The sequence below is a fragment of the Podarcis tiliguerta genome, assembly GCF_965153285.1.
Source record: "Podarcis tiliguerta genome assembly, chromosome: 7".
In the NCBI taxonomy this organism is placed as follows: domain Eukaryota; kingdom Metazoa; phylum Chordata; class Lepidosauria; order Squamata; family Lacertidae; genus Podarcis; species Podarcis tiliguerta.
In genome coordinates this window covers 9,162,245-9,186,108 of record NC_139540.1, presented here as the reverse complement: position 1 = coordinate 9,186,108, position 23,864 = coordinate 9,162,245, and the positions used below count along the sequence as shown (strand labels likewise).

The 23,864-nt window shown below is 45.4% G+C and overlaps 1 protein-coding gene across 3 annotated transcripts in view; it reads left to right on the top strand.

Moving 5' to 3' along the window:
- Positions 1 to 2,114: 2,114 nt before the first annotated feature.
- The window catches only part of KHDRBS3 (KH RNA binding domain containing, signal transduction associated 3), a 120,315-nt gene continuing 98,565 nt past the window's right edge, over positions 2,115 to 23,864 (top strand). For 2 of the 3 annotated variants that reach the window (XR_014513759.1, XM_083450662.1), the window contains exon 1: positions 2,116 to 2,660. Coding sequence is in view for 1 of the 3 variants with exons in the window: in XM_083450662.1 (XP_083306788.1) it covers positions 2,573 to 2,660 (88 nt within the window). In the remaining 2 variants the exon portion in view is untranslated. Of the gene's footprint in view, positions 2,661 to 23,864 lie in introns of all 3 variants that reach the window. The other variant, XR_014513758.1, reaches the window with a different exon arrangement.

Genomic DNA, 23,864 nt, shown 5'->3' with positions numbered 1-23,864 from the left:
AGCATTAATGCTGTTCCATAGTGTGTAGATATGTCACACAAACTGTTAATTTGTGCAAATCAGGTAAAACTTGTATCTGCCCTTACTGACCACTTTATTTAACGTTGTTGACAACTTGCATTGCTGTTTTCAGAAATGTTATTTACAAAGACGTTTGTTTTTAGTTCGCTCTCTCTCTTTGGAACAGAGGAAACAGTGATTCATTGATAGAACTCACAAAGGCCAAGGAGAAAGTTATCCAAGGTCTTAAGTAAAAATAGTGCCATAATCTATCAAGTGCCAGATGGGTTTGGTGGGAGCAATGGAGAGCAGAGTCCATTTTGGCCACCTCAGAGTGTTCAATTTCATTGTAAACTTATGTACCTGATAATAGCAGCCTCTTGTTTCTTAATTGCAATTGTATCTCTCCTTTCCCCAAATGAACCCACTGTGGCCTGTATGGGTAACGTTATCTTAAGTTATCTTATTTCCAGCGGCTTCCTTTTGCTGCTCATAAGCAGGACAAACTACTCCTTAGGATCACTTAATTAACAGATGTGTTCTAAAAAAGAAAAGAAGATTTTCCACTTTTGGAGAGTTGATCAAGATGAGATGTGAGAAACGAGGGAGAGAACAAGAAGCCTGGTCTTTTCCTTGGACACCATTTGCCTAATTCAAGTTGCCTCTGAAGTGGCCAATGACCTGGTTCACACATAACATTAAACCCAGTCAGATGAGTAGCATATAAACAATAATTTTTTATAGTTTTATTATCATAGGAATCTCATATGGAGAAGGGATGATGCAACTGACAGAAAAAAATTGGTGTCTCCTTTACTTTTCCAGGTCAGCTGGCTTTTAGAACTAGCTTTCCCTTTTTCCTCTTCCCTTCCAATCCATCTTCCTTTCGTGTCATTTCTTCTTCTTCCAAGCTGACTGTCTTTTCTGTGTTACTGCTCTAAAGCTTTTTTTTTTTTTTTAAATCTAAATAAATTTGAGGCAGGGCACTTATTTAGCTTTACCAGGAGGTCTAATGCAATTTTAACCCTTTTCATATGTGTAGCTGATTAAAAACAACAGGTGTCCAGCAAGACTTTGGTTTTGTTACTTAAATTGGCTTGCATTCATTCTTTTGATTTAGATTTTAATCATTCTTCTCTGGGTTTTACTTTTATATAGCATTGCATGGCACTAACTAGCGTGATTTATACTGTTTCAATTTATTGCACTTATGGCTTCATTATTGTGATGTGTGTGTGTGTATAGAATTAGGAAGTGTTTATTGTTGTCCTGAGGTGCTCTGAGCTAAGCTTGGATGTTGGAAAAGTGGCATACAAGTATTAAAATAGAATGTATGTCCATATGCATTAATGTAGCGGCATTTTATTATCGTCTTGATAACCTTTATTCTGTATCTTTGCTTCAGGGATGCTTTCCATAATAAGGAAGGGAGGTGCTCTGAAAACATTCCTGTTTAGAAAAAGCTTAGAAAGCTGAGGTTATTTTAACCTGTTTTCGTGATTTTTGTTTCAACATGACTGCGGACCTTCCCCTCAGTTTTACTGTTTTATTTTTCTGTAAAGCGCTTTGAGGTTGCTTAAAAAAATAACAATGAAGCGGCGTATAAATTTTGTGAACTAAATAAATGAGGGAGAGAGCGAGGCGTTTGATACGCCCTGAGGCGGCTTCGAACGGCTCCACCCACTGTCAATTGGCGCGAGTGCGCCGCTTCAATTGGCGCCTCGCGCGCTATACGCCCGCCCCCTCGCTTCTCTCCGCCCAATCGCCGCAGCGGGAAACGCTTGCACCCGAGCTCCCTTCCCGCCCTTTTTCCGTTGACTTTGGCGCGCGAGTCTCAAACACCAGCGAGGAGCAGGAGGAGACGCCCCGCTGTCCTCCAGCCGAACGCAGCGGGTTGGGGTGAGGGGGGAATCAACCAATCGGAGAGCGAGTTATGCTTTCTTTCGCAGACAAGCGCGTCTCCTACCCAGTAGGCAACAAAGGTGGGCGGGCTCGAGAAGCTCCTCCTCTGCCTTGTTCCGAGTTGCCTGAGAAGGGAGAGCAGGGGGCGTGGCTTCCTGACAGCCGGGGGCGTGGCGTGCGCGGCTATTTAAAGAGGACTGCGCCGGCGTTCGAACGCTCAGTCGCGGCTCGTAGCCGGTGCGGTCGGCTGCGTCTGGGAAAGGAAGCGGCGCTGCTGCGCTGCTGGTTTGGATAAGCAGGATTTTGGTGGGGAAAGCAGAGGCGCGCGTGGCTTTTCCTGGATGCGCCCGGCTTGGAGGGCGTAACAAGTGTCGCTTCCTCCGCGATTCCCCCCCTTTTTCGTATTTTTGCTGCTTTCCCCTTACCTTGCTCCTTAATTTTTTTTTTTTTAAATTTTGTTTCCGTTTTTCTCCATTCCGAGGCTGCATTGCAAGCGAGGATTTATTTGCTGCGCGGCTTCCGCTGCACCGCCGTTCGTGCGCGCGTGTTTTTCCTCTCTTTTCCTCTGTCTCCTTCCCGCTTTTCCTCCCTCTCCTCTTTTTGTTTTCTTCTGCCTGCGTGTTAGGCGAGCCCGGGTCCCCCCACCTTCCCTCGGGCAGGCGGGCGGGCCATGGAGGAGAAGTACCTGCCGGAGCTGATGGCGGAGAAGGACTCGCTGGATCCGTCCTTCACCCACGCGCTGAGACTGGTTAACCAAGGTGCGGACATAGACAGCCTGCAACTTGCATTGAGGAGGGAATGGGCGTTTTGCAAAACAAAACGGGGTGGGGTGGGGGTGTCTTGATTTTTGGGGTGCGGGGAAAAACAAAATGCAAGCTTATTTTCTGGACGGAGCAATGTAAATCGGGTGCAACGTCCGCTCGGAAGTAATTAAATGAGTCGTACGGAAGTAGGATTGCACCACCCTAAACCATTTTTGTTCTTGTTGTGTTGCATTACTCTGCGCGAATAATGGGAAAGGTAGACAATAGGCACTTGGTAAGAAAAATAGGGGGCGGTGCCAGGGCACGGCTGCCCACCCTGGAAAGGTGCTGGTTTTGTGTTTGGCGTGTCGTTCCTTGCAAGTGCAGGAGATCCCTTTAAACTGGCTGCCCGCAGACTTTGGAAGCAACTCCGAAGCGTGAACTAGGTAGGGGTAAGTCTGCATTGGATGGGTAGCTCATGAGCTGCAACGGCAATTGCATCTTTCGGAGTGTGTGTGTGTGAGAGAGAGAAAGCTTGCATTTCTCCAGCGTTAACGTGGCACCCCGGGGTGCTCAAAAGTGCTTTTTGTTGGGTGTCCTCTCGGTAATCCTAGCAGCATCTTTGCAAGGTACCTTTGTGTTTATCCCTGTATTGCAAGGAGAGAGGAGAATGGTTACAACTGTGGCTAAGCACCCAATGAGTCCCAACTAGAATTGAGATTTGGAATCAGGGTCTTGCTGCACCTTGCTTTCAGCTGGGCTCTTCCTGCTCCTACAGTTAAGCAGCATAGGATATTGGCTGTTAGTCCTTTGCATCCAGTGGCAGCATGCCTTTAAACACCAGCTGCTGATGGCAACAAGGGGGTGTAGCCTTCCATGTAAGCTTCCTGTAGGCACCTGGATCGCCACTGCTGGAGGTGAAAGTGGTCCTGAGCTTCCATCTGAGCCTTCTGGTATGATTTGGCAAGGCTGGCTTTGTTATATTTTGAGATGGATGCAGAAAGAGTGCTAGAACAGCTTGGGATTTTGTAAAAAGCTACTTGAGTGATTGGCTCTTCCAGTGTGAAACAAAAGCGGAGATGGTGTGTTTGGGTTTCGAGTGATAGGCAGCCTCATTCAGGTGCAAGGAGTTTGTATTGTCGGGGACTGGAGGGCTTCTTTAAAAGTATGGGAAATGAGGGCCACGTCGTGAGGGTCCTTACGGGACAGCAGCACAGCCTCCTGTTGACAAGTGCCTTTTAGCAGAAGGAGCTGGAGGTTCTTGGATGTGTCTGGGAGTTCTCAGACAAAAGTTCCTTCTGTGGAAACTTCAATTACGGGCTTTGACCAGATGGATCTTAACAGACAACTGTTCATAACAGGCATTTTAGAAATGTGCTACATGAGGGGTGATCATCTTTCTGGTACTGATTTTGGGGAAGCAGCCCTTGGTAAAGAACTGGATAATTATTGCTGAAATTTTGTGTTTCTGGGGTAGACATTATGTATTTGCAGGGTTTGGGGCAGGGAATGGATTTTGGAATTGAGGATGAACGAGCGCTCTGTAGGAACAAAAGATTTGTAGGATTCCTCAGGGGGCAAGGCAAGCAAGCTTATGTTCTAGAAAGTCCTTTAGGGGGTGGACAGCAGTGGATAAAAACTGGTTTCCCCCATCCACACTAGAGGAAATGGGGTTGAGCTCTCTGGGGAGTTGAATGACCATGTGATGCAACAGATTTTTGGGGGGAGCGACATAACCTTTTTCTTCACCCAAAACTCTAGTGGTTAATTGCTAAAGGAGGGAGTACAGTGCCATGATGTTTGGGAGAGGTCATTAGAGTTGTGTTCTAGAAACTGGTGTGCACGGAAACACAATAAGCATGCAGCAGGTGATGATACCTCCCCCCCCAAAAAAAAAACTAGGGTCTGTGTGAGTTATTCACTCACTCGAATAGGCTGAGGGATCAGTGATCCACACACCTTCCCTCTTTGGTAGCCTGAGCAGGTGCTTTCATCTTTCTTGCCTTTGATCTCGCATCTGCTTAGGAGAATTTGTCATGGTGGGAATCAAGTGGCATGCTCCAGAGCTTGCCCCCCCCCCCCATTGGTACTGGCCAATTCCCTAGGGGGAGGGAAGCCATTGTGTGTCTCACCCCCAGAGGGATGTTCCTGCTGCCTCGGGAATTTTCCCCTCTCTGAATTGTCCAATTTCTTTGGAGTGGAATCAAACTCCCCAACCCTATTTTCCCATAGCATCTCTGAATATGAGTTGCTTTGGCAAACTATGGAGCTGTGAAGTTGGTATCTTTTTCTATAGTCTGTGTCACCTTCACATTAAAAGGGAATCTGACATCTTCTGGTCAGTAGCTTTTTTTTTTCATTACCAACATACTTGAACTGCACAACTAAATAGCTCTTTTGACATTTGCTCTTTCGAGGCATCTTGTATATATACCAAGAAAGGAGTGTCTTGACATTAGAAAGGTTTTTTTGGGGGGGGGGTGGACATGGAATTGCTTCTGTTTACTAAGTATTGGTTCTCTTCCTCCCTCTCTCCCCCCCCCCCCCGCTTAAAAAATAGCAATTTTCAGTTGGATGATTTCTTCCTGACCTTGATGTTTTCATGTTGCTGTTGGGCTGTGTGTGTGCATGGGAGAAGCATGATGGATGTCTTGATCACCAGCAAAGTGGCCTTCATTAGCTAGGAAGCTGAGAATAACAGATGGGACTTGCAATAAACAATAGGTTGCCAGGACCTGCCAGAGTTTGAAATGATGCTTTCCTATTGACATCGTGCTCATATTAAAACTAATCCCACAAATCTGGCAAGCGGTGCTTGTTTCTGAGCTTCTAGTTTTAAGACAAGGCTCTAAAAAATAGGGAAAGGGCTGTAGCTCAGTGGTAGAACATTTGTTGTGCAGGCAGAAGGTCCCAAGTTTCAATCCTATTCATCTATAGAGACTCTGGTCTGAAATGCCCAAGAGCTGCCGCCTGTGTAGATACTGAGTTAGATGGCCCCATGGATCTGACTTGGTATAAGGCAGCTTCTTCCTATGTTCCTAAAAGGGTGCTTTATAACAGTTGGAAGGGCAGGGTATATAAATAATAAAATTATTTAATAAGGCTGAAAAAGGGCTGTTGAGCATTCCAGACAAACCTTGGGTCCCCATGAGTCCAATGGGGATTGCTTGCTAGCATCTTTAGGATGGTTGCAACCTGTAGGACAGGTTTGCATCTCTGAAAGTCAAATGATGGACAATGGCAATATGTTCTGGTGGCTCACACAACTTGGGATTTGCATATTTTTCTGACGCCTCTCAGTAGGAACTGTCAGAAGAGAGGTGCTGCTTCATTGTGTGTGGTCTGTCTGGGACATGCTTGTGACAGACAACCAGTTATTTTAAGGTCCATAACGATGTGTGGCTAATACCTGGACATAGCTTGGAAAAGTGGGAAATAGGTCTAGCAGCTGCTGTGATGGCACCTTCAGAGGTGTCAAACCACTGAATAGTCATTGCTGGGGAGCAGTGGCTGCTAATGTTGTTTGCCGTTGTGCCCTGCTTGTGGGCTTTCCTGAAGCGTTTAGCTAGCCGGTGTTGTGGAAATGGGATGCTGGATTACATATTCTGGGTTGTATCCTGTGCTTACTCCAACTAGGCCCACTGATGAACTTAAGGCCATTGATTTCCAGTGCATCTATTCCAAGTAAAACTTACTTGGATATTACGCTTCATTTTCAATTGGCATTGTTTTGACTTCTTTGTGATTGCTACCCTGTGCTCCTTGGGGATTGAGGGAACAGCTGTAGCTCACTGGTAGAGCATCTGCTTCACATGCAGAAGGTCTCAGGTTCAATCCCCAGCGTCTCCAGGTAGGGCTGGGAAAGACTTCTGGTCTGAGATCCTGGAGTCTGAAGAGACAATTGTCAGTCAATGTAGATAATACTGAGCTTAGATGGTCCAATGGTCTCACCTGGTATAAGGCAGTGTCCTGTGTCCCTGTGAAGGGTAAGATATATGCTTAATTAATAATAAACAATAAATATTTCACATGATCTAGTGGGGCTTCTGTGTTAGACTGATGCCAAAATCTGCTCAGTTATGGGGCAGTTCATTCTGATGCAAGCTATTAAAACTGCACAAAGCATGGTGTATTTGCGTCACAGAAGACGTCATATCATATTTGAACAGTTCGGGAGTTGAAAAAAGGAAGTACCTATGTATCCCCCCCCCCCAACTAATTCAGGTGTAGCTGCTCTGGAAATTAAATCTGCATCTTTTGAAAATTACCTTTGCAGGAGTGAGTAATTTGCAGCAGGTATCCTGTCGCAACAGGTAACCTGAGCTGTAGCTTAGTACTGTACATTTTTACTGCTTTCAGTATGACTTGGGCACCAATGAAAACTGCCGTTTTGGTTCTGCTGGAATCTAACCTTAATGCAACATTGGTTGAAAATAAGGTGTATTTTTAACATTGTTAACCTCTTCTCTACACCTTAGAATTTGAGGTTACCCAGTAAAGTTCACTACATGTAGCTTCAGGATGGATAGAAGCCAGGACCCTATACAACACACACTTTAATTTGCGATACTGCTTTTTTAAAAGCAAATGGTGGACTATGAAGATAACTTAGCAAATCAAGTTTTATCAGGTTGCTTGTGATACTAGGTTAACCTCTGGCTATTTTTGTCAAGTGAACCAAAATGGAATGAAGAGTATGTGTTTCTTGAATGCAGGCTACCTCAACTCTCAGTTTGTACATTGGCTGCATGACATGCCAGTAGAACTTAAAAAGTACCGTATTTTTCGTCCTATAGGGTGCACCGGCACCTCGTTTATGGGGGGGGGGGAATGAATAAAAAAAATTATTCCCCCCCCCAGCCGCGGTTGTAGCCCCAAGCCTTGCGCATACCCGCCTGAATTACAGGGAACCCTCCGGAGGGCTCCCTGTGCTTCGGGCGGCAGCCTGCTGCCCCAAGCCTTGCGCGCCTGGCAGGACCTCCCGCCAGGCGCGCAAGGCTTGCGGACACCCGCCCAAAGCAGGGGGCGCCCTCCGGAGGGCTCCCCGTGCTTCGGGCAGCAGACTGCTGCCTGCAAGCCTCGCGTGCCTGGCAGGACCTCCCGCCAGGCGCGCAAGGCTTGCGGACACCCGCCCAAAGCAGGGGGCGCCCCCCGGAGGGCTCCCTGTGCTTCGGGCGGCAGACTGCTGCCCGCAAGCCTTGTGAGCCCGCAGGAACTCCCGCCGGGCTTGCAAGGCTTGCAGATAGCTTCCTGAAGCCTGGAGAGCTAGAGGCATCGGTGCGCACCGACCCCTCTCACTCTCCAGGCTTCAGCGAAAGCCTGCATTCGACCCATAGGACGCACACACATTTCCCCTTCATTTTTGGAGGGGGAAAAGTGCGTCCTATGGGGCGAAAAATACGGTAGGTTGATTTAGGTGTAGGAGCAATAGGAAATTGAGAATGGAAAAGAGAGATTTAGAGCTGGCAATAACTGGTTACCTTTATCTTTGGGGGGATTAATACAAATCTGAAAAGGTCTTTAAAAAAAATGTTGGACAGAATTTCCACATCCAAGCTGCTGAGCCAGAGCCGCATGTACTTGGATCTCTATTAAAAATATCAGAATGACACTTCTAATGCCCTCATCGAGGCATGCAGAGTGTGGAGAGCTCTGTTTGTGCATCTGTCTAGGATTCTGCAAGAGCAGTTTTGCAGTGATGAATCACTGAAGATTTTCACCTACTATGTACCGAGCAAAGCACTGTAGCCGCAAATGTACTGTCTCAATTAAAAGGCAGGCTTATGTAACCTTTATAACTGCCTGCCTGCAAGCTGACCCAGAGTACATGTTTCAGATTTAAGAGTGTGAAGCAGCTACTGGGTGAAAAGAAATGACAAGCAAACTCCTTGCATGGTATTTCTCCCCCCGCCCCTCTCTTTTTGCACAGAAGAGGATGAGCTCTTCCTAAAGAACATCATAGCAGTAACATAAAATGCTTGTTTACATTTACAAGTTGTTGGAATAATTGTTGTATTGTTTTGTTGAGGCCTTCACTCCACTGAAGTATCTCGGTCTTGGAGTGGCAATCGGCTTTGTAGCTCCAGGTTTTTGCCAGTATACCCAAGTGGCAGACACAACTAGACGTGCATTTTATTTATCCTAGAAATCATATCCACTTTTTACATTCAGTAGAAGTCACTCAAAGCTGCTTGCAAAGTAAACAGACTGGCAACAACAACAAAAGATAACTTGTTTTTAATGATGTGATTGTTAACAGGACCAGCGTGGTGCAGTGGTTAAGAGCGGTAGACTTGTAATCTGGTGAACCGGGTTCGCTTCCCCGCTCCTCCACATGCAGCTGCTGGGTGACCTTGGGCTAGTCACACTTCTCTGAAGTCTCTCAGCCCCACTCACCTTACAGAGTGTTTGTTGTGGGGAAGGAAGGGAAAGGAGAATGTTAGCCGCTTTGAGACTCCTTCAGGTAGTGATAAAGCGGGATATCAAATCCAAACTCCTCCTCCTCCTCCTTCTACAAAGCAATCCAGGACCAAAAATAGTACCATTAAAACAAATAGCCAGAACTAACAATAGACTAAATTAGGTCGCGTAGTAAACAGGATCAAAGGCTTGTTTAAGACCAAAACGCCTTCAAAACACTGGTGGCACGCGAAGACTGAGATGGCATAGCTTTTTGGGGCAAGGAGTTTCACATTGGGTGCTGCCACAGTTAAAGCCCCAGGATAGATTTAAGGGTGTGGGGAAGTGTAAATCGTTGCACTGGTTACTTAACACTGTATGCGATACAAGCCAGGAGCAGGTGCAAGTGGCACACCAGCCAAGACTGGGCATAAGTTCTCCTGGCCAGATGCGACACCTGGCCATCTGATGACAAGACTGGGCTCAGAATTTCTCTCTAGCTACGACGCTGATCTTTCAAGGGTTGTGCAACCCTTTCTGGAACAGACTGACTTCCGGTCTCTGCACCAGTAGGTGAAACGACCAAGAACACCTTTGCCTTGTTTTGATAGTTTGAGTACGTTAAACCCTCATTCAGCCTATCACTGACTCAGCTTCAGAACTTCCCTGGAATGAGATGACAGGGAGATGCAGAGCTGTGTTTCCTCAGCATGGGGATAAGATTGAACTGGTTCCTGAGTAGTAGTTTCTGAGACACGCCTGCAAGGAAGGACAGCCCAAGCCCCTTCCATTACGAAGCAGACTGGAGCAACAGGAACATGCTCTGCTCAACTTAGGGCAGCCAAGGCTCCCCACTCCCAAAGCAGGCCTGTAATAACCTGACTGAAGTTCCGAATCTGTTTTGTGTAGGAATTCTTGGAGATAGTTTTCCCCTGTGTACCCAAGCACACCAGCCAAAAGAAGAAAAGAAAGATAAGAAGAAAGGGAAATTACAAAATCCTCTCTCAAAATTAAGTCTGCACAACATATTCCAAACACACAAAAGTGAGCCCTCCCAGGTGTCACCTGGAAGCTTAACCTGTATTTCCCCAGCCCTCCCACCTGTTTGTAGAGAGAGTGCTGCTGTTGTGACCAACCTTAGATCAGGATGTGACCTCGACTCACTGGGGATGTGGATCCTGAGTTGCTGGTCGAAGTTGTTTGCTCTACAAAATGGGTGAGCAGAACTCGGGATTATAGGACCTATGTTTTTTCTAGAGCCATCAGCCAGAGCTGGGGCAGATATTTGCTCAGGGGCAGTCAGATGCAAAATGGCGGCTGAGAGGGTGAACGTTGTATCACGATGGACATCATGAGTCGTTGAGTGGAACCTGTGTGTTTAAGTACAGTGGTACCTTGGGTTACATATGCTTCAGGTTACAGACTCCGCTAACCCAGAAATAGTGCTTCAGGCTAAGAACTGGATGAGAACAGAAATCGTGCTCCAGCGGCGCGGCAGCAGCAGGAGGCCCCATTAGCTAAAGTGGTGCTTCAGGTTAAGAACAGTTTCAGGTTAAGTACGGACCTCCGGAACGAATTAAGTACTTAACCCGAGGTACCACTGTACAAATTGTATCTTGAGTTACTACTGATCAAGATCTCCAGGACCTTTATTTTGAACAGGGGAAAGTAGTTGTCTTGATGCTGGCTTTTCAGGAGTCATCATTTACAGTCTACTTCCTGTCCACCTTTGCTCTACACGGGCTCCTCTTGAAGTCTGCTGTGGGACTTTAGCTGGTGTGAGTTGCACGCTTGGGCGCAACTTTTTAAGGTGCCAAGTTTGAAAACTTAAAATAGCTTGGGCACTGCGTATTTTAGGAAATGCCATTTCCCTTGCCCATTTCCTGTTGTCGTCTAGGGTGGCCTTGTTGTATTTGCTTTCTCAAGGACTGGCCCCAAGATAAATAAAACCTTAGGTGAAAATGCCAGCTCCTCCCTCACTCAGCGGTCAGTTTTGTAGTGTTGTGTGCCTTTTCAAGTTTGAAAGAAAGAAACAAAGAAAAACCTGTTAAGCTGTTCGGTTTTACAATGTCCATTAAACGTGCCCAGAGCTACTTCTCACCTTCACCATAGCTCACCTCAGACAGTACTCTCAAATACAGAGCTTTACTTTGGTGCCCAGGGCAAGTTGCTAGCCCTGGCCTTCACTGTTGGAGGATAGACGGTTAATGACAAAACAGGTTCTTTCTTGGTGTAATATTTGGAACAGACTCCATGGAAAAGCAGGCTAAGCTCCCCCTCCCCCCTAAAAAATGACAATTGAAGATAATATTCCAAAGTTCTGGCATAGCAGCAACCCTGCTGATCATATTCTAACTTATGCCTCTTCTAAAGTTGCATTGGTAGTGGACTAATTGGTCTATTTAAAGTCCATTCCATCTCATTTGTACATTGGCTTGCACTTTTTTTAAAAAACAAACAAACCCACACAAGCTTTCCCATTTAAATATGTGCCTGGTTTTCTCTCAAGAAAGACATTTCTAGATAGTGTTGTTAATGGTGTGTTTGTGTGTGTGTGGTAACTTCTGCGAAGTACAAAAGCTAATAGATTCTGAATAGTGATTTGTGAGTTAAACTGGGAGGTTCAGATCAGGCTGGTTCACAGCGTAATTGCCAGATGCTATATTCCTCAAGCACAGGGGTCAGCAAATTTCTTTAGCGGGGGGGGGGGGGGATGGTCCACTGTCCCTCAGACCTTGTGGGGGGCCAGACTATATTTTTTTTGGGGGGGGGGGGAACGATTTTCGCATGAAGAGGCCTGAAGATGCTTCACTTTACCTGTCCCCGTTGCCGTCCCAATAGCCACAGTTGGGCTTCAGTCAGCCAGCCAGGTGCCATGGTGGGGTAAGAGACTGCGTTGGCCGGCGAAGACAAAAGCAGCAGCCCCGGCGGAGGAGCCATGGATGGAGGTAGGGGAAGTGGGGTGTCGCTGGAACTTTTACCTACTCCCACCTGCTGCTGCTGCTTCCTGAGAGGCACCATGGGAGGAATGAGGGAGGCAGGCAGTGCTGAAGAAAGTGTGCGAGGAAGCGGTGCGGAGAAGGAAGGAAGGGCGGACTGAGGGAGAGGGAGGAGGAGCAAGAGGAAAACGCAGCAGCAGCAGCTGGCATCACACGCCCCCTTCACAGCGCCGCCCTGCTGAGGTGGGCAGGTAGGCCAACTGACTTCCGCCATCGATGGTGCCCGGTGTGGGACAAGATTGCTCCATCCCTGAGGAGAAAAGCACCGCCGTGCGATTTCTGTTCTCATCCTGGGGCAAAGTTCTTAACCCGAGGTACTTCTTCCGGGTTAGTGGAGTCTGTAACGCGAAGTGTTTGTAACCCGAGGTTCTACTGTACTTTGTGTAGTCTTCCATGTGTCTTCCAAGGTGAGCTTTGTAGCTTTGTATTTACTGTTAGTAAATAACATGTTTAATGATTTATTATGTAGAATTCAAAGAACAGAAGGTTGGATGAAATATTGATTCATTGCAATAGCCAACTTCGGAATGCATTGGTTTGAGGGGTTAAAAGGGAAATTGGGCAGTTTATCCGATGAGGAATATTGGATTAGTTGGGCGGGTGTGCTGTGAATAAACTAGATTCCCCCCTCCCCCTGATGAACTCTGTACAATCTTAATGGTTGCATGCATGTAATTATGTCAGTAGGCAATATTGCTTGAGTATTTTCTGCGACCAGCACAAAGGCTTTTAGAAGCCTGATCTGCCAAAAAGTTTACTAGAAAACCCTGTCTCTTCTGTGTTGTATTTAGAAGGTCACTTCTGATAATTTACTGGCTTCTCAACTGCAGCGAGACAAACAGAATTAAAAGATTCACAGAGTTACATAGTTAAAGTGCATGCACAAGATTTAGGATTCCACATTCCTGTCTCTTGAGAGAGGCTACTTTTTGATGCTTAAAGGATCTGAAACATTCCCTGCTTGGGTATAAAGTCAGCCTATTTCAGCCACAATAGGGCATCTGGGTCCTATTGATTTCTTCTTGAATTAAGCATTTCTTTAAACTGCTCCCATTGAAATCAGTGGCACTTAAGAAAACCCAGCAACAGCTAACTCTGGTGTAGTTGTGTTCCATGTTCACCTCCAGGAGGTGTGAACTATGGTCTTTGTCTGGTCTACACATCACATCAGACGATAGTTTGAAACTGTTTTCAGAACCAAGAAAATGCTTACTTCTCATGGTTTCTTAAGAGCAGAGGATTTCTGTCTCTCCAGGTGGTGGACTGCAGTTTCCATTGGCCCCCGCCAGTATGGCTGAAGGTCAAGCATGACAGGAGATCCACAGTTTCTCCACCTCTGGTTTTAAGTTAAACAAGTCTAGGTTTGGGCGATAAAACAAGCCAGATTCTACCTTGTTTCACCTTGTTGGCAGTACCTGGCGAGGAGCAGAGCAGGAACTTTTGATCCATGTGTACCAGTATGTCACTTGTTCACATTAAGCCATGATTTGTTTTAAACTGTAGTTTAACTGGGCCTTTGTTTAAAAAGTGGATTGAACAGAAATTCATGCATGCATGCAAAAGATTTTCTGAAGTATTGTTAAACACTTGAAACCTGCTGCTGTTAACTTTTTGTAGAACAGTATGGGTCCAGCAGGAGATAATGAGAAGAGAATAATACACTTTTAAGTTGGATACCTTGCTTTTCCTTGAAGAGAGGAAAAAAGAAACCCTTTCAAAAGGGAAAAAAAAACGCCACCTAGCATAGAAATCACAAAAGGTGCAAACACTGGAGTCTTCAGTTTTGGCACACAGTTGCTTTTAAGTTGCAGAAATCAGGGGATTAATTAAAAGCAAGTATTGTCACGGTGCTGAAAAGAATGCCTGCCTAGCATTCTGGAAAGTTAACTGCCAAGAACTTGGTGCAAGTTCAGTTTGAAATGGCTGATTTAATTCAATTTAAAATACTAAGAATCCGTTCTCACTAAGATTAGTCTCTGCTTCATTGTTCTAACCCTGTGCACCTAATCCTTGATAGTAACTTAGACTTCCCTCTACATAAATCATGCAACAGCTCTGTGGTACCTGCACACCGTGTCCGGTTACTTTGAATAAGCTGTTTGAACTGCTCTAACTCTATTCCTAATGGTAGAAGTCATTCAAGGCAGCTAGGATGTGTTTTTATGCATGCATGCATGCTTGCTTACTTCCAGTTTGTGATTTTGGCAAAGGGGTTTGAAGAATTGCACTGCTTGCTTTCTGCCTACATGGCTAGGGAAGATATGTGAAGAGTGATTCTATCATATGTTCTAAGGAAATCCATGTAGGACATCTGAAGATATTTGCTGAATACTTGGTTGTTTTGTTGGTTTTAGGTCGTGCTTTTGGTTTTAATTACATGTTTGTTGTACTCTGCTTTAAATTAAGCAGTTTATAAATTGTTTGTGAGTAATAAGGCTGGGAAATGGCATTATCCACTGGAGGTGTGGAGGAAACTCAAGTGGTGGTAAGCGTCAGGCAAAGCTGGTTGGGAAACCTGATGACAAGCAGGTGATGTGTGATTAGAGCTTCTGTCCAGGGAAATAGAAACTAGAGGCAACAAGGACAGAAGTGAAGGAACAAGCGTCTTTGAGCACAAATGAAGGTTACTAGTTCTTCTTTCATTGCCTGCAAAAAGTACATGCCTGTGCAAGCAGTCATTTCATGCTATTTGTGTGCTCAATTGTGGCATAAATGCCCTGCTCTCCTGAGGAGCCCAGATAATCTCCCACCCACGAGGCTTCTGAGGTTATATAGGAATAGAACTGTGCCTTTTGACCTTTATTCGTTAGTGTACATAATCTTGCTGTAGCCCTTTTTGTGACGTCTTTGACATTTTGAAATATTCAAGTATTTCGGATGTGCCTAAATTGGCCATTGCCTGTAAACTGAAATATTTTGCAGTCCTCTCCCAAGTTCACTGGGTCTGTTCATTTAAAACATCATTTTGATTTGCTGGTAGAAGGTGATTTTTCAAATCACAAGCTTCCTTCTGAGTAAGCCTACTTAGTGTTTCCCTGAGCAAGAGGTGTTGTATCAGTACATATTGACTGGAGCTAAATATTATATTTCTGAAAAAAAAGAATAAAAAGTGTCTGGTCATACAGCCCATGTACCTTTTTTGTATTAGAGTTACATTTGCTTAGACAAGTGGCTCTTGAAAACTAATTAAAATACAGCCACAAATTTGTAATTTAAGTGCCTGAAATATGTCCAGAACTTTCAAGCAGCAAAGTCAGTTTTTCCTAGAAAGCAAAATGCCCACATTGTCTTGTTGATATGTCAGATATGCATCATGGTCTGCAGTAATTGTGTATCATACTTGAATATTTCAACTTGGTTACTGCCTGTGAATTTTTATTTAAAGGAGCGTAGAATGTAATTCATTGTACTAAAGAATTGTGGCAGTATAAAAACTCTTTTGTATTCACTTCATACTTGATTTTAAAACCATTAACACTTAAAAGTGGCATCTTCAAAATGATTAACCTTTTAAAAATCATTGTTATCCATCATGGCCTTGCACTTGTTTGTGGAATTGCATAACTGTGTTTTTCTGAATTCCTTCCACAATGAACTGGAAGTTTATCAGCTGGCATAGGCTGTCTCTAGAGCAGCTTGCGCTGAGGAGAAGTTTGCCAGAGAAGAAAAGTTGTTTTCCTGAAATTCAATCCTCAAATCTGGAATCCATGCGCATTTCAGAAGTTAGGAAGGAGGCTTCAGTGGGTAGCCTGTTCATTCGGTAAATAGTTCAGAGTTCGGACTGCACAACATTTTTGGGAAAGCTGGGGAGGAGGGCAGTTCACACAGTTGGTTATGGTGGGTCATATTTATCTGAATCAAGCTTTTGGCACATAATGTTTCCCAGAGACAAGTTGTTTATCCAGCATTGGCTTGAAGGCTTTTCAGATGAGAATTCCACCCCATAAATACATTAAAAAAGGAGTAAAGTCAGAATCTTCACTTCCTGAAGTAATGATCTACTAGCCTAGCAAATCTATCCACTCCAAGATATGAAGACAATTATGTCTGCTCCGGCAAGCATCTGAGGAAACGTAGCCAAGCAAAGTCAGTAAGCTTGTTCATTGGAAAAGTAGCCTCTCTCTTGGCAGTGACTTCCAGTGCACCCCTTCAGAAAATGACTGTTTAGGTGGCTTACACACAGCTAGAGAAAAGGGGAGAGGCTGGTAGTGTATTAAATACTACTTTCTGCTGATGCAATGGAATCATTCAAGGCTTCTACAGTGCCTAAAGCAGTTTTCACCATCCTCGTGCCCTCCGGATGCTTGGGATTACAGTTCCCATAGACCAAGCCACCGCAGTTGCATTTAGTTCCTCTAGTTTAAGCTAAGTCTGAACCCGCAGGCTTGCTATCCTATTTCAAGAGATGTTAGTTAAATATTAGGAGAACTCTAACTTCAGCATTGAGGCAAGCCACTACAGGAGAACGTAGTACCTGAACAACAATGTTTTTGAACATGGTGGTGGTAGTGGTTAGAATTCATTCAGTAATGCACTTGGGGGGGGGGGGTTGAGTGTGGCAGGAATACAGTGGTACCTCAGGTTAAGTACTTAATTCGTTCCGGAGGTCCATACTTAACCTGAAACTGTTCTTAACCTGAAGCACCACTTTAGCTAATGGGGCCTCCTGCTGCTGCTGCTGCGCCGCCGGAGCACGATTTCTGTTCTCATCCTGAAGCAAAGTACTTAACCCAAGGTACTATTTCTAGGTTAGTGGAGTCTGTAACCTGAATCGCATGTAACCTGAAGTGTATGTTACCCGAGGTACCACTGTAGAGACAAAATAGGGCTGCAGAACAACAAGCAACTCCTGAAAAATAAAGCACCAGAGATAATTCTGCACCCCCTTAGCCCAGCAAGGGAAGGTCATTGGAAAGGAAATATGGGCTGCTCCATCCTTTGAAAGGCTCCTTGATCTTTGATGCCTGGAGCACCGCTCTTGGGGCTTGGGGATACACAGCAACATTTTGTTGGACAACTGTAGTCACTGGACAACTTCATAGATACATCAGAACCCCTCAACTTTCTATCCACGTAGAGCATTTCTCTAAAGTGGAGTCCTGTCCCTGTTTTATGGATGGAATCATGCCTTTGAGTCCATGCAGGTATTTTCCAGAAAAGTAACTAGTATGTGCAGATAGCAAACACTTCAGATTCGTTTGGTAAGCTTAACTCCGCGTACTAAAAATCCTAGGTTTCTCTCTCTCGTGAACAAGCTTTTAATCTTAATCCTGTGAGTCACCTAAGCTTGCCTTCATAGGAGTCCCTGAATACCTGTCCACATTCATTTAAGAATAAATCTAGCTGTCTTGAAATGGAATAACGTTGGCAAGAGACTCTCCCATTAAGAGCTTTATGTAAGTTAGCAGATGTTACAGGCTAAAGTGTAATAGAAAAGTCATGCGAATAGACCTGGTTTCCAGATCTCTCTAGAAGTAAATACAGATGCGGTGGTACCTCTAGATACAAATGGGATCCGTTCCGGAGCCCCGTTTGCATCTAGAGGTAAACGTATCTAGTGACGGCACATCTGCGCACACGTGTCTCGCTTTTCGCCGCTTCTGCGCATGGACGTGACGTCATTTTGAGTGTCTGCACATGCGCAAGCGGCGAAACCCGGAAGTAACGTGCTCCACTACCTCCGGGTTGCTGCGGAGCGCAACTCGAACGCGCTCAACCCGAAGCGTATTTAACCCGAGGTATGACTGTACGTACTTGTTTCCTCCCCTGTAGGCTGCAAAAATGCACGACTGGTGATGGTAAACACCAAAACCACGCCTCTAGTAAAGGTGCTCCTTTATACTGGTGCACCTGTACAACATAGCTCTGGGTTTGTTTGTTTTTCCAAATTTCCTTCAGAGAGCTTTTACTACATGGATTTGCCTGCCTAGATACGCCAGCATGTCTGACATAGCACTTTTGTGCAGTGCTGAAGATTTGGGGTTACTCTCAGACTGGTGACAGTTCCATGCATTCACATATGGATCTATTGCTCTTTACCTTTTTATTTTTTAACCTATCGTTGCATAGAGAGGGGGGGTGATGGTCCCTCCTCAATAGGCCATAGTTAACTAACTGGTGACAAGAGGCTCTATGTGGGGCTACCTTTGAAGGTGACCCGGAAACTACAACTAATCAAGAACGTGGCAGCTGGACTGGTGACTGGGAGTGGTTGCTGGGACCATATAACACCGATCCTTAAAGACCTACATTGGCTCCCAGTATGTTTCCGAGCACAGTTCAGAATGTTAGTTCTGATTGTTTAAAACTCTAAAGGGCCTCAGCCCTGTATGCCTAAAGGAGTGTCTCCACCTCCATTGTCCAGATCCAAGGGCCTTCTGGCGGTTTCCTCACTGTGAGACGTGAAGCTACAGGAAACCAGGCTGAGGACGTTCTCGGCAGTGGCACTTTCCCTGTGGAACGCCCTCCCATCAGATGTCAAGCAGATGAGTTACTATATAGCCCAGGCATAGGCAAACTCTGGCCCTCCAGATGTTTTGGGACTACAACTCCCATCATCCCTGACCACTGGTCCTGTTAGCTAGGGATGATGGGAATTGTAGTCCCAAGCATCTGGTGGGCCGGAGCTTGCCTATGCCTGATTAGAAGACATCTGAAGGCAGCCCTGTATGGGGAAGCTTTTTAAGGAATACTGTTTTATGTTTTTATATATGTTGGAAGCCACCCAGAGTGGCTGGGGGCAACCCAGCCAGATGAGCGGGGTACAAATAAATTATTATTATTTCACTAAAGAGGCAGCAAATAACAGTTTGTGTCACCAGTGTTTAAACCAGTGCTAACTGATTGTGGGAGGTCTTTCAAATATTTAGGTGTTTAATTCATAAAAATGTTTTTGAGGTTCTTAATTGTTGTGAAATATTCAAAAATGTTTAAAGTTTATTACATTTTATTGCTAATGTGTTTGCTGCCTTGTGCTTCTTTGGGTGAAAGTTTAATACAAATTAATTATTGAGAGGGAAGGATCGCATGGAGCATTTGAAACCTATAAGGAGCATGGGGCTGTTGGCCTGGAGAGAGAGGCTTAATATTCCTATTTTGCGTGGTGGCGATGGGGAGGGCAGGAGAAAAGGCTTGCTGGGAAGAATTGGGTCCAGCTCTATTCCTTACCTGTGGCTATTGGTCTTTGCCACCTACTCAACACTGGAAGCAAAGTCTCCCCTGCAGCTGAGGGGATTACGGTACATCTCAGATTAATGAATGAGTGGTGTGTGGCATCATAGCTTTAGAATCATAGAATTGGAAGAGACCACAAGGGCCATCGAGTCCAACCCCCTGCCAAGCAGGAAACACCATCAGAGCACTCCTGACATATGGTTGTCAAGCCTCTGCTTAAAGACGTCCAAAGAAGGAGACTCCACCACACTCCTTGGCAGCAAATTCCACTGTCGAACAGCTCTTGCTTTCAGGAAGTTCTTCCTAATGTTTAGGTGGAATCTTCTTTCTTGTAGTTTGGATCCATTGCTCTGTGTCCGCTTCTCTGGAGCCGCAGAAAACAACCTTTAGTTCTTGTTGCATTCACATAGACTTTTTGAATGCCTGGAGTACAGAAATGCTAAAGTGTGAAATGCACTGCTTTAAGGCTCGAGGAGCAGGATGCTGACATAGAAATGTTCGTCAGGAAGCTGGTGCATATGGCTGAAAACTCACAGGATCTACTTCAAGTCTCCTTGCTCTAATGCACGAAGCCGCAGCTCATGAACAGCCTAGGCTGGCAGAGTCTCAGTTGAAGTGCATGCCTTCTTGATCATGTAATGAGTGATTCTAAAATTAAAGCATTCCAATGCTCTTGAAAAGGAAGTTCTTCTAGTCAGTTTTGCAATCTCTGGCAGCGAGGCAAAACCCACACTGGGACAACAGTGGTCTTGCACTGTTTGCTTCCATTCAACTCTCATCCCACCTCCCGGTTTGGTTGTTTCTATTGCTGCTAGGAGTATCATAGAATCATAGAGTTGGAAGAGTAGCCCATCAGTGACCAGTTTGCAGCATTAGGAATACATTTCCAGAACATAAAGCACTGTTGCCACCAGACTAGAGCATGGCTGTCACAAAACTGGACTTTAATTCTGTCTATTTCTCCTGTTAGCTGTTTTGAATAGAGGCAAACGGGATCTGTCAGTTTCTTGGCTTTGGATTTTTCCGAACTAGAGTTTGCCTGATTTCTCCACCAATTTTTATAAAAGTGTAGACAACATTTCCCCTTTGTATGTGTATGCACTATTGTGCACAGTTGCGCCTAATTGATTTTTGTACATTTTCAATAATTTTCAGAGGCTAGAAATACTTTTGAAGTCTTCTAAAAAGCAAGAGCAACCTGCTTAAATTGTAAACCTAATGGAAAGCACAAGATCAGTACAATGCTTATTTAACAGTAGCCAGATCATTGTTCCTTAAGTAGGTCAGTCTTGACTGGCTTGGTGGTCTGCTTTTTCAAAAAAAAAAGTAAATTTCAATTTTACATCTCAAAACATTTTACATCCTGTTATGTATCCTGTGCCTTACCCGCTCCCTCCATGGTTCATTCCACTTATCCTTCATTCCTGCGATTTTACTATAATCATTTTAATCAGTTTCCCACTCTTACGTCACTTAAACATCAATTACACTGTTGTATTTATCTTAGTGCTGCCAGAGTTTCCAGCTGTGTACAATTATTTTCCATATACTTAATAAACATTCCCCACTCTTCTCTGAATATATGTTGTTCTTGCTCTCATTTAAACATGTCATGTAACTGGTGGTACTTTAACCAATCTGTAACAAGGCTCCTTAAGCCTTCCATTGGTTTTAATGTGGATTCACTCCCTGTAAAATCCAACAAGTCCCTATAAGTTTGGTCTCCTGCTTCTATTCGTCATCTTCGTCATCTCTCCAGTTCAGAATTTCAAGCAAATCCCTCGCCTCTCCCATCTGTTTGGCTCTCTCATTCAGCTAATTAGCTGCGTTTTCTGCAGCTAATTCTTGGATTTAAAAATGCAATGCTGCGTTAAAGCAACAGGAGTAACTTATACAGAAGAACAGTATCCCAGTAAAGCTTTTGTGTGTTGCTGTAAAAAAGGCCCTACAGTGTATCCCAGACTGTCAACTCACGTAGTTTTGCCTCAATCTACATTTCCTCTGTTCAAATTCCTCTGTACATTTCCTCTGTTCAAATAAGGAAAAATATGTGGGGCAAGCATGTTGGATGCCTCCCGACCTGAGGGGCTCATCTTCCAGCATCATAACTTTTATATGCCTGTTGTCTTTGTCCATGGAGTTTCCTTGGCAGGGATACTGGAGTGGCTTGCCGGTTCCTGCTCCAGGTGGATCACGTTTGGTCAAAACTCTCCACTATAACCTGTGCATCTTGGGTGGCCCTGCACGGCATAGCTCATTGCTTCTCTGAGTTATTCAAGCCCCTTCGCCATGGCAAGGCAGTGACCCATGAGAAGAGAAGACTCTCTGGAAAAGACCCTGATGTTGGGAAAGATGGAGGGCACAAGGAAAAAGGGACGACAGGGGACGAGATGGTTGGACAGTGTTCTCAAAGCTACCAGCATGAGTTTGACCAAACTGCAGGAGGCAGTGGAAGACAGGAGTGCCTGGCATTCTCTGGGCTATGGGGTCACGAAGAGTCAGACACGACTAAACAACAACATATGGGACAATGCATTCATGGTGCATGGGAGCTCCTATGCTTGATAAGTTTCCCATATCCAGCTGTGGTTTTTCATTTAAATAGTTTAAAGCTTTTGTTTCTTGTCTATAGCTTCACTTTTGATGAGGGGTGAGAGAGAGAAAGAGAGAAACCACTTATTTTGAACTTATCACTCACATTGTGATAAATCTTTATGCCTGAGTGGGGTCATTGATGGCACTGGCAGGGCAGAATGGGATGGTCCCATACTTCTCTGGTGTGGGTTGTCAGAACTATATTGCAGTAGTGCTTCAATGTGCGCATTGCTCCCCCATTATTTTCAAGCGCAATGCAGGTAAAATCCTGCCCTTAAATACTAAAGCACCCCTTGCTTTGGGTCACCTATAGCTTAACAGCTTTGCTTATTTACAGGCTGAATCTTGGCAGAGATGACTTTGGGGATCCAGGCATCCCCAACCTTCGGCCCTCCAGATATTTTGGACTACAGTTCCCATCATCCCTGACCACTGGTCCTGCTAGCTAGGGATCATGGGAGTTGTAGGCCAAAACATCTGGAGGGCCGCAGGTTGGTTGATGCCTGAATTTGACAATAATGCAAATTCATATGTTCCCTTTTGATATCAGACTAAATGCTTCCTCTACCTCACTTAACCCTAGCCCACAGAAATATGCTAGAGTGGCTTAACAGGCATTGCAGATCTTTATATAATAATAATAATAATAATTTATTATTTGTACCCCGCCCATCTGGCTGGGTTTCCCCAGCCACTCTGGGCGGCTTCCATAGAAACAAAAAATACAATAAAATATCACAGATTAAAAACTTCCCTGAACAGGACTGCCTTAAGATGTCTTCTGAATGTCAGGTAGTTATTTATCGCTTTGACATCTGCTGGGAGGGCGTTCCACAGGGCGGGCGCCACTACCGAGAAGGCCCTCTGCCTGGTTCCCTGTAGCTTTACTTCTCGCAATGAGGGAACCGCCAGGAGGCCCTCGGAGCTGGACCTCAGTGTCCGGGCAGAACGATGGGGGTGGAGACGCTCCTTCAGGTATACTGGGCCGAGGCCGTTTAGGGCTTTAAAGGTCAAGACCAACACTTTGAATTGTGCTCGGAAACGTACTGGGAGCCAATGTAGGTCTTTCAAGACCGGTGTTATGTGGTCTCGGCGGCCGCCCCCAGTCACCAGTCTAGCTGCCGCATTCTGGATTAGTTGTAGTTTCCGAGTCACCTTCAAAGGTAGCCCCACGTAGAGCGCATTGCAGTAGTCCAAGCGGGAGATAACCAGAGCATGCACCACTCTGGCGAGACAGTCTGCGGGCAGGTAGGGTCTCAGCCTGCGTACCAGGTGGAGTTGGTAGACAGCTGCCCTGGATACAGAATTGACCTGTGCCTCCATGGACAGCTGTGAGTCCAAAATGACTCCCAGGCTGCGCACCTGGTCCTTCAGGGGCACAGTTACCCTATTCAGGACCAGGGAGTCCTCCACACCAGCCCGCCTCCTGTCCCCCAAAAACAGTACTTCTGTCTTGTCAGGATTCAACTTCAATCCATTAGCCGCCATCCATCCTCCAACCGCCTCCAGGCACTCACACAGGACCTTCACTGCCTTCACTGGTTCTGATTTGAAAGAGAGGTAGAGCTGGGTATCATCTGCATATTGATGGACACCCAGTCCAAACCCCCTGATGATCTCTCCCAGCGGCTTCATATAGATGTTAAAAAGCATGGGGGAGAGGACGGAACCCTGAGGCACCCCACAAGTGAGGGCCCAGGGGTCTGAACACTCATCCCCCACCACCACTTTCTGAACACGGCCCAGGAGGAAGGAGCGAAACCACTGTATAACAGTGCCCCCAGCTCCCAGCCCCTCTAGACGGTCCAGAAGGATGTTATGGTCGATTGTATCAAAGGCCGCTGAGAGATCCAGCAGAACCAGGAAACAACTCTCACCTTTGTCCCTAGCTCGCCGGAGATCATCAACCAGCGCGACCAAGGCAGTTTCAGTCCCATGGTGAGGCCTGAATCCCGATTGGAAGGGATCCAAATGGTCCGCATCCTCCAGGCGTGCCTGGAGTTGTTCAGCAACCACGCGCTCAATCACCTTGCCCAAGAATGGAAGATTTGAG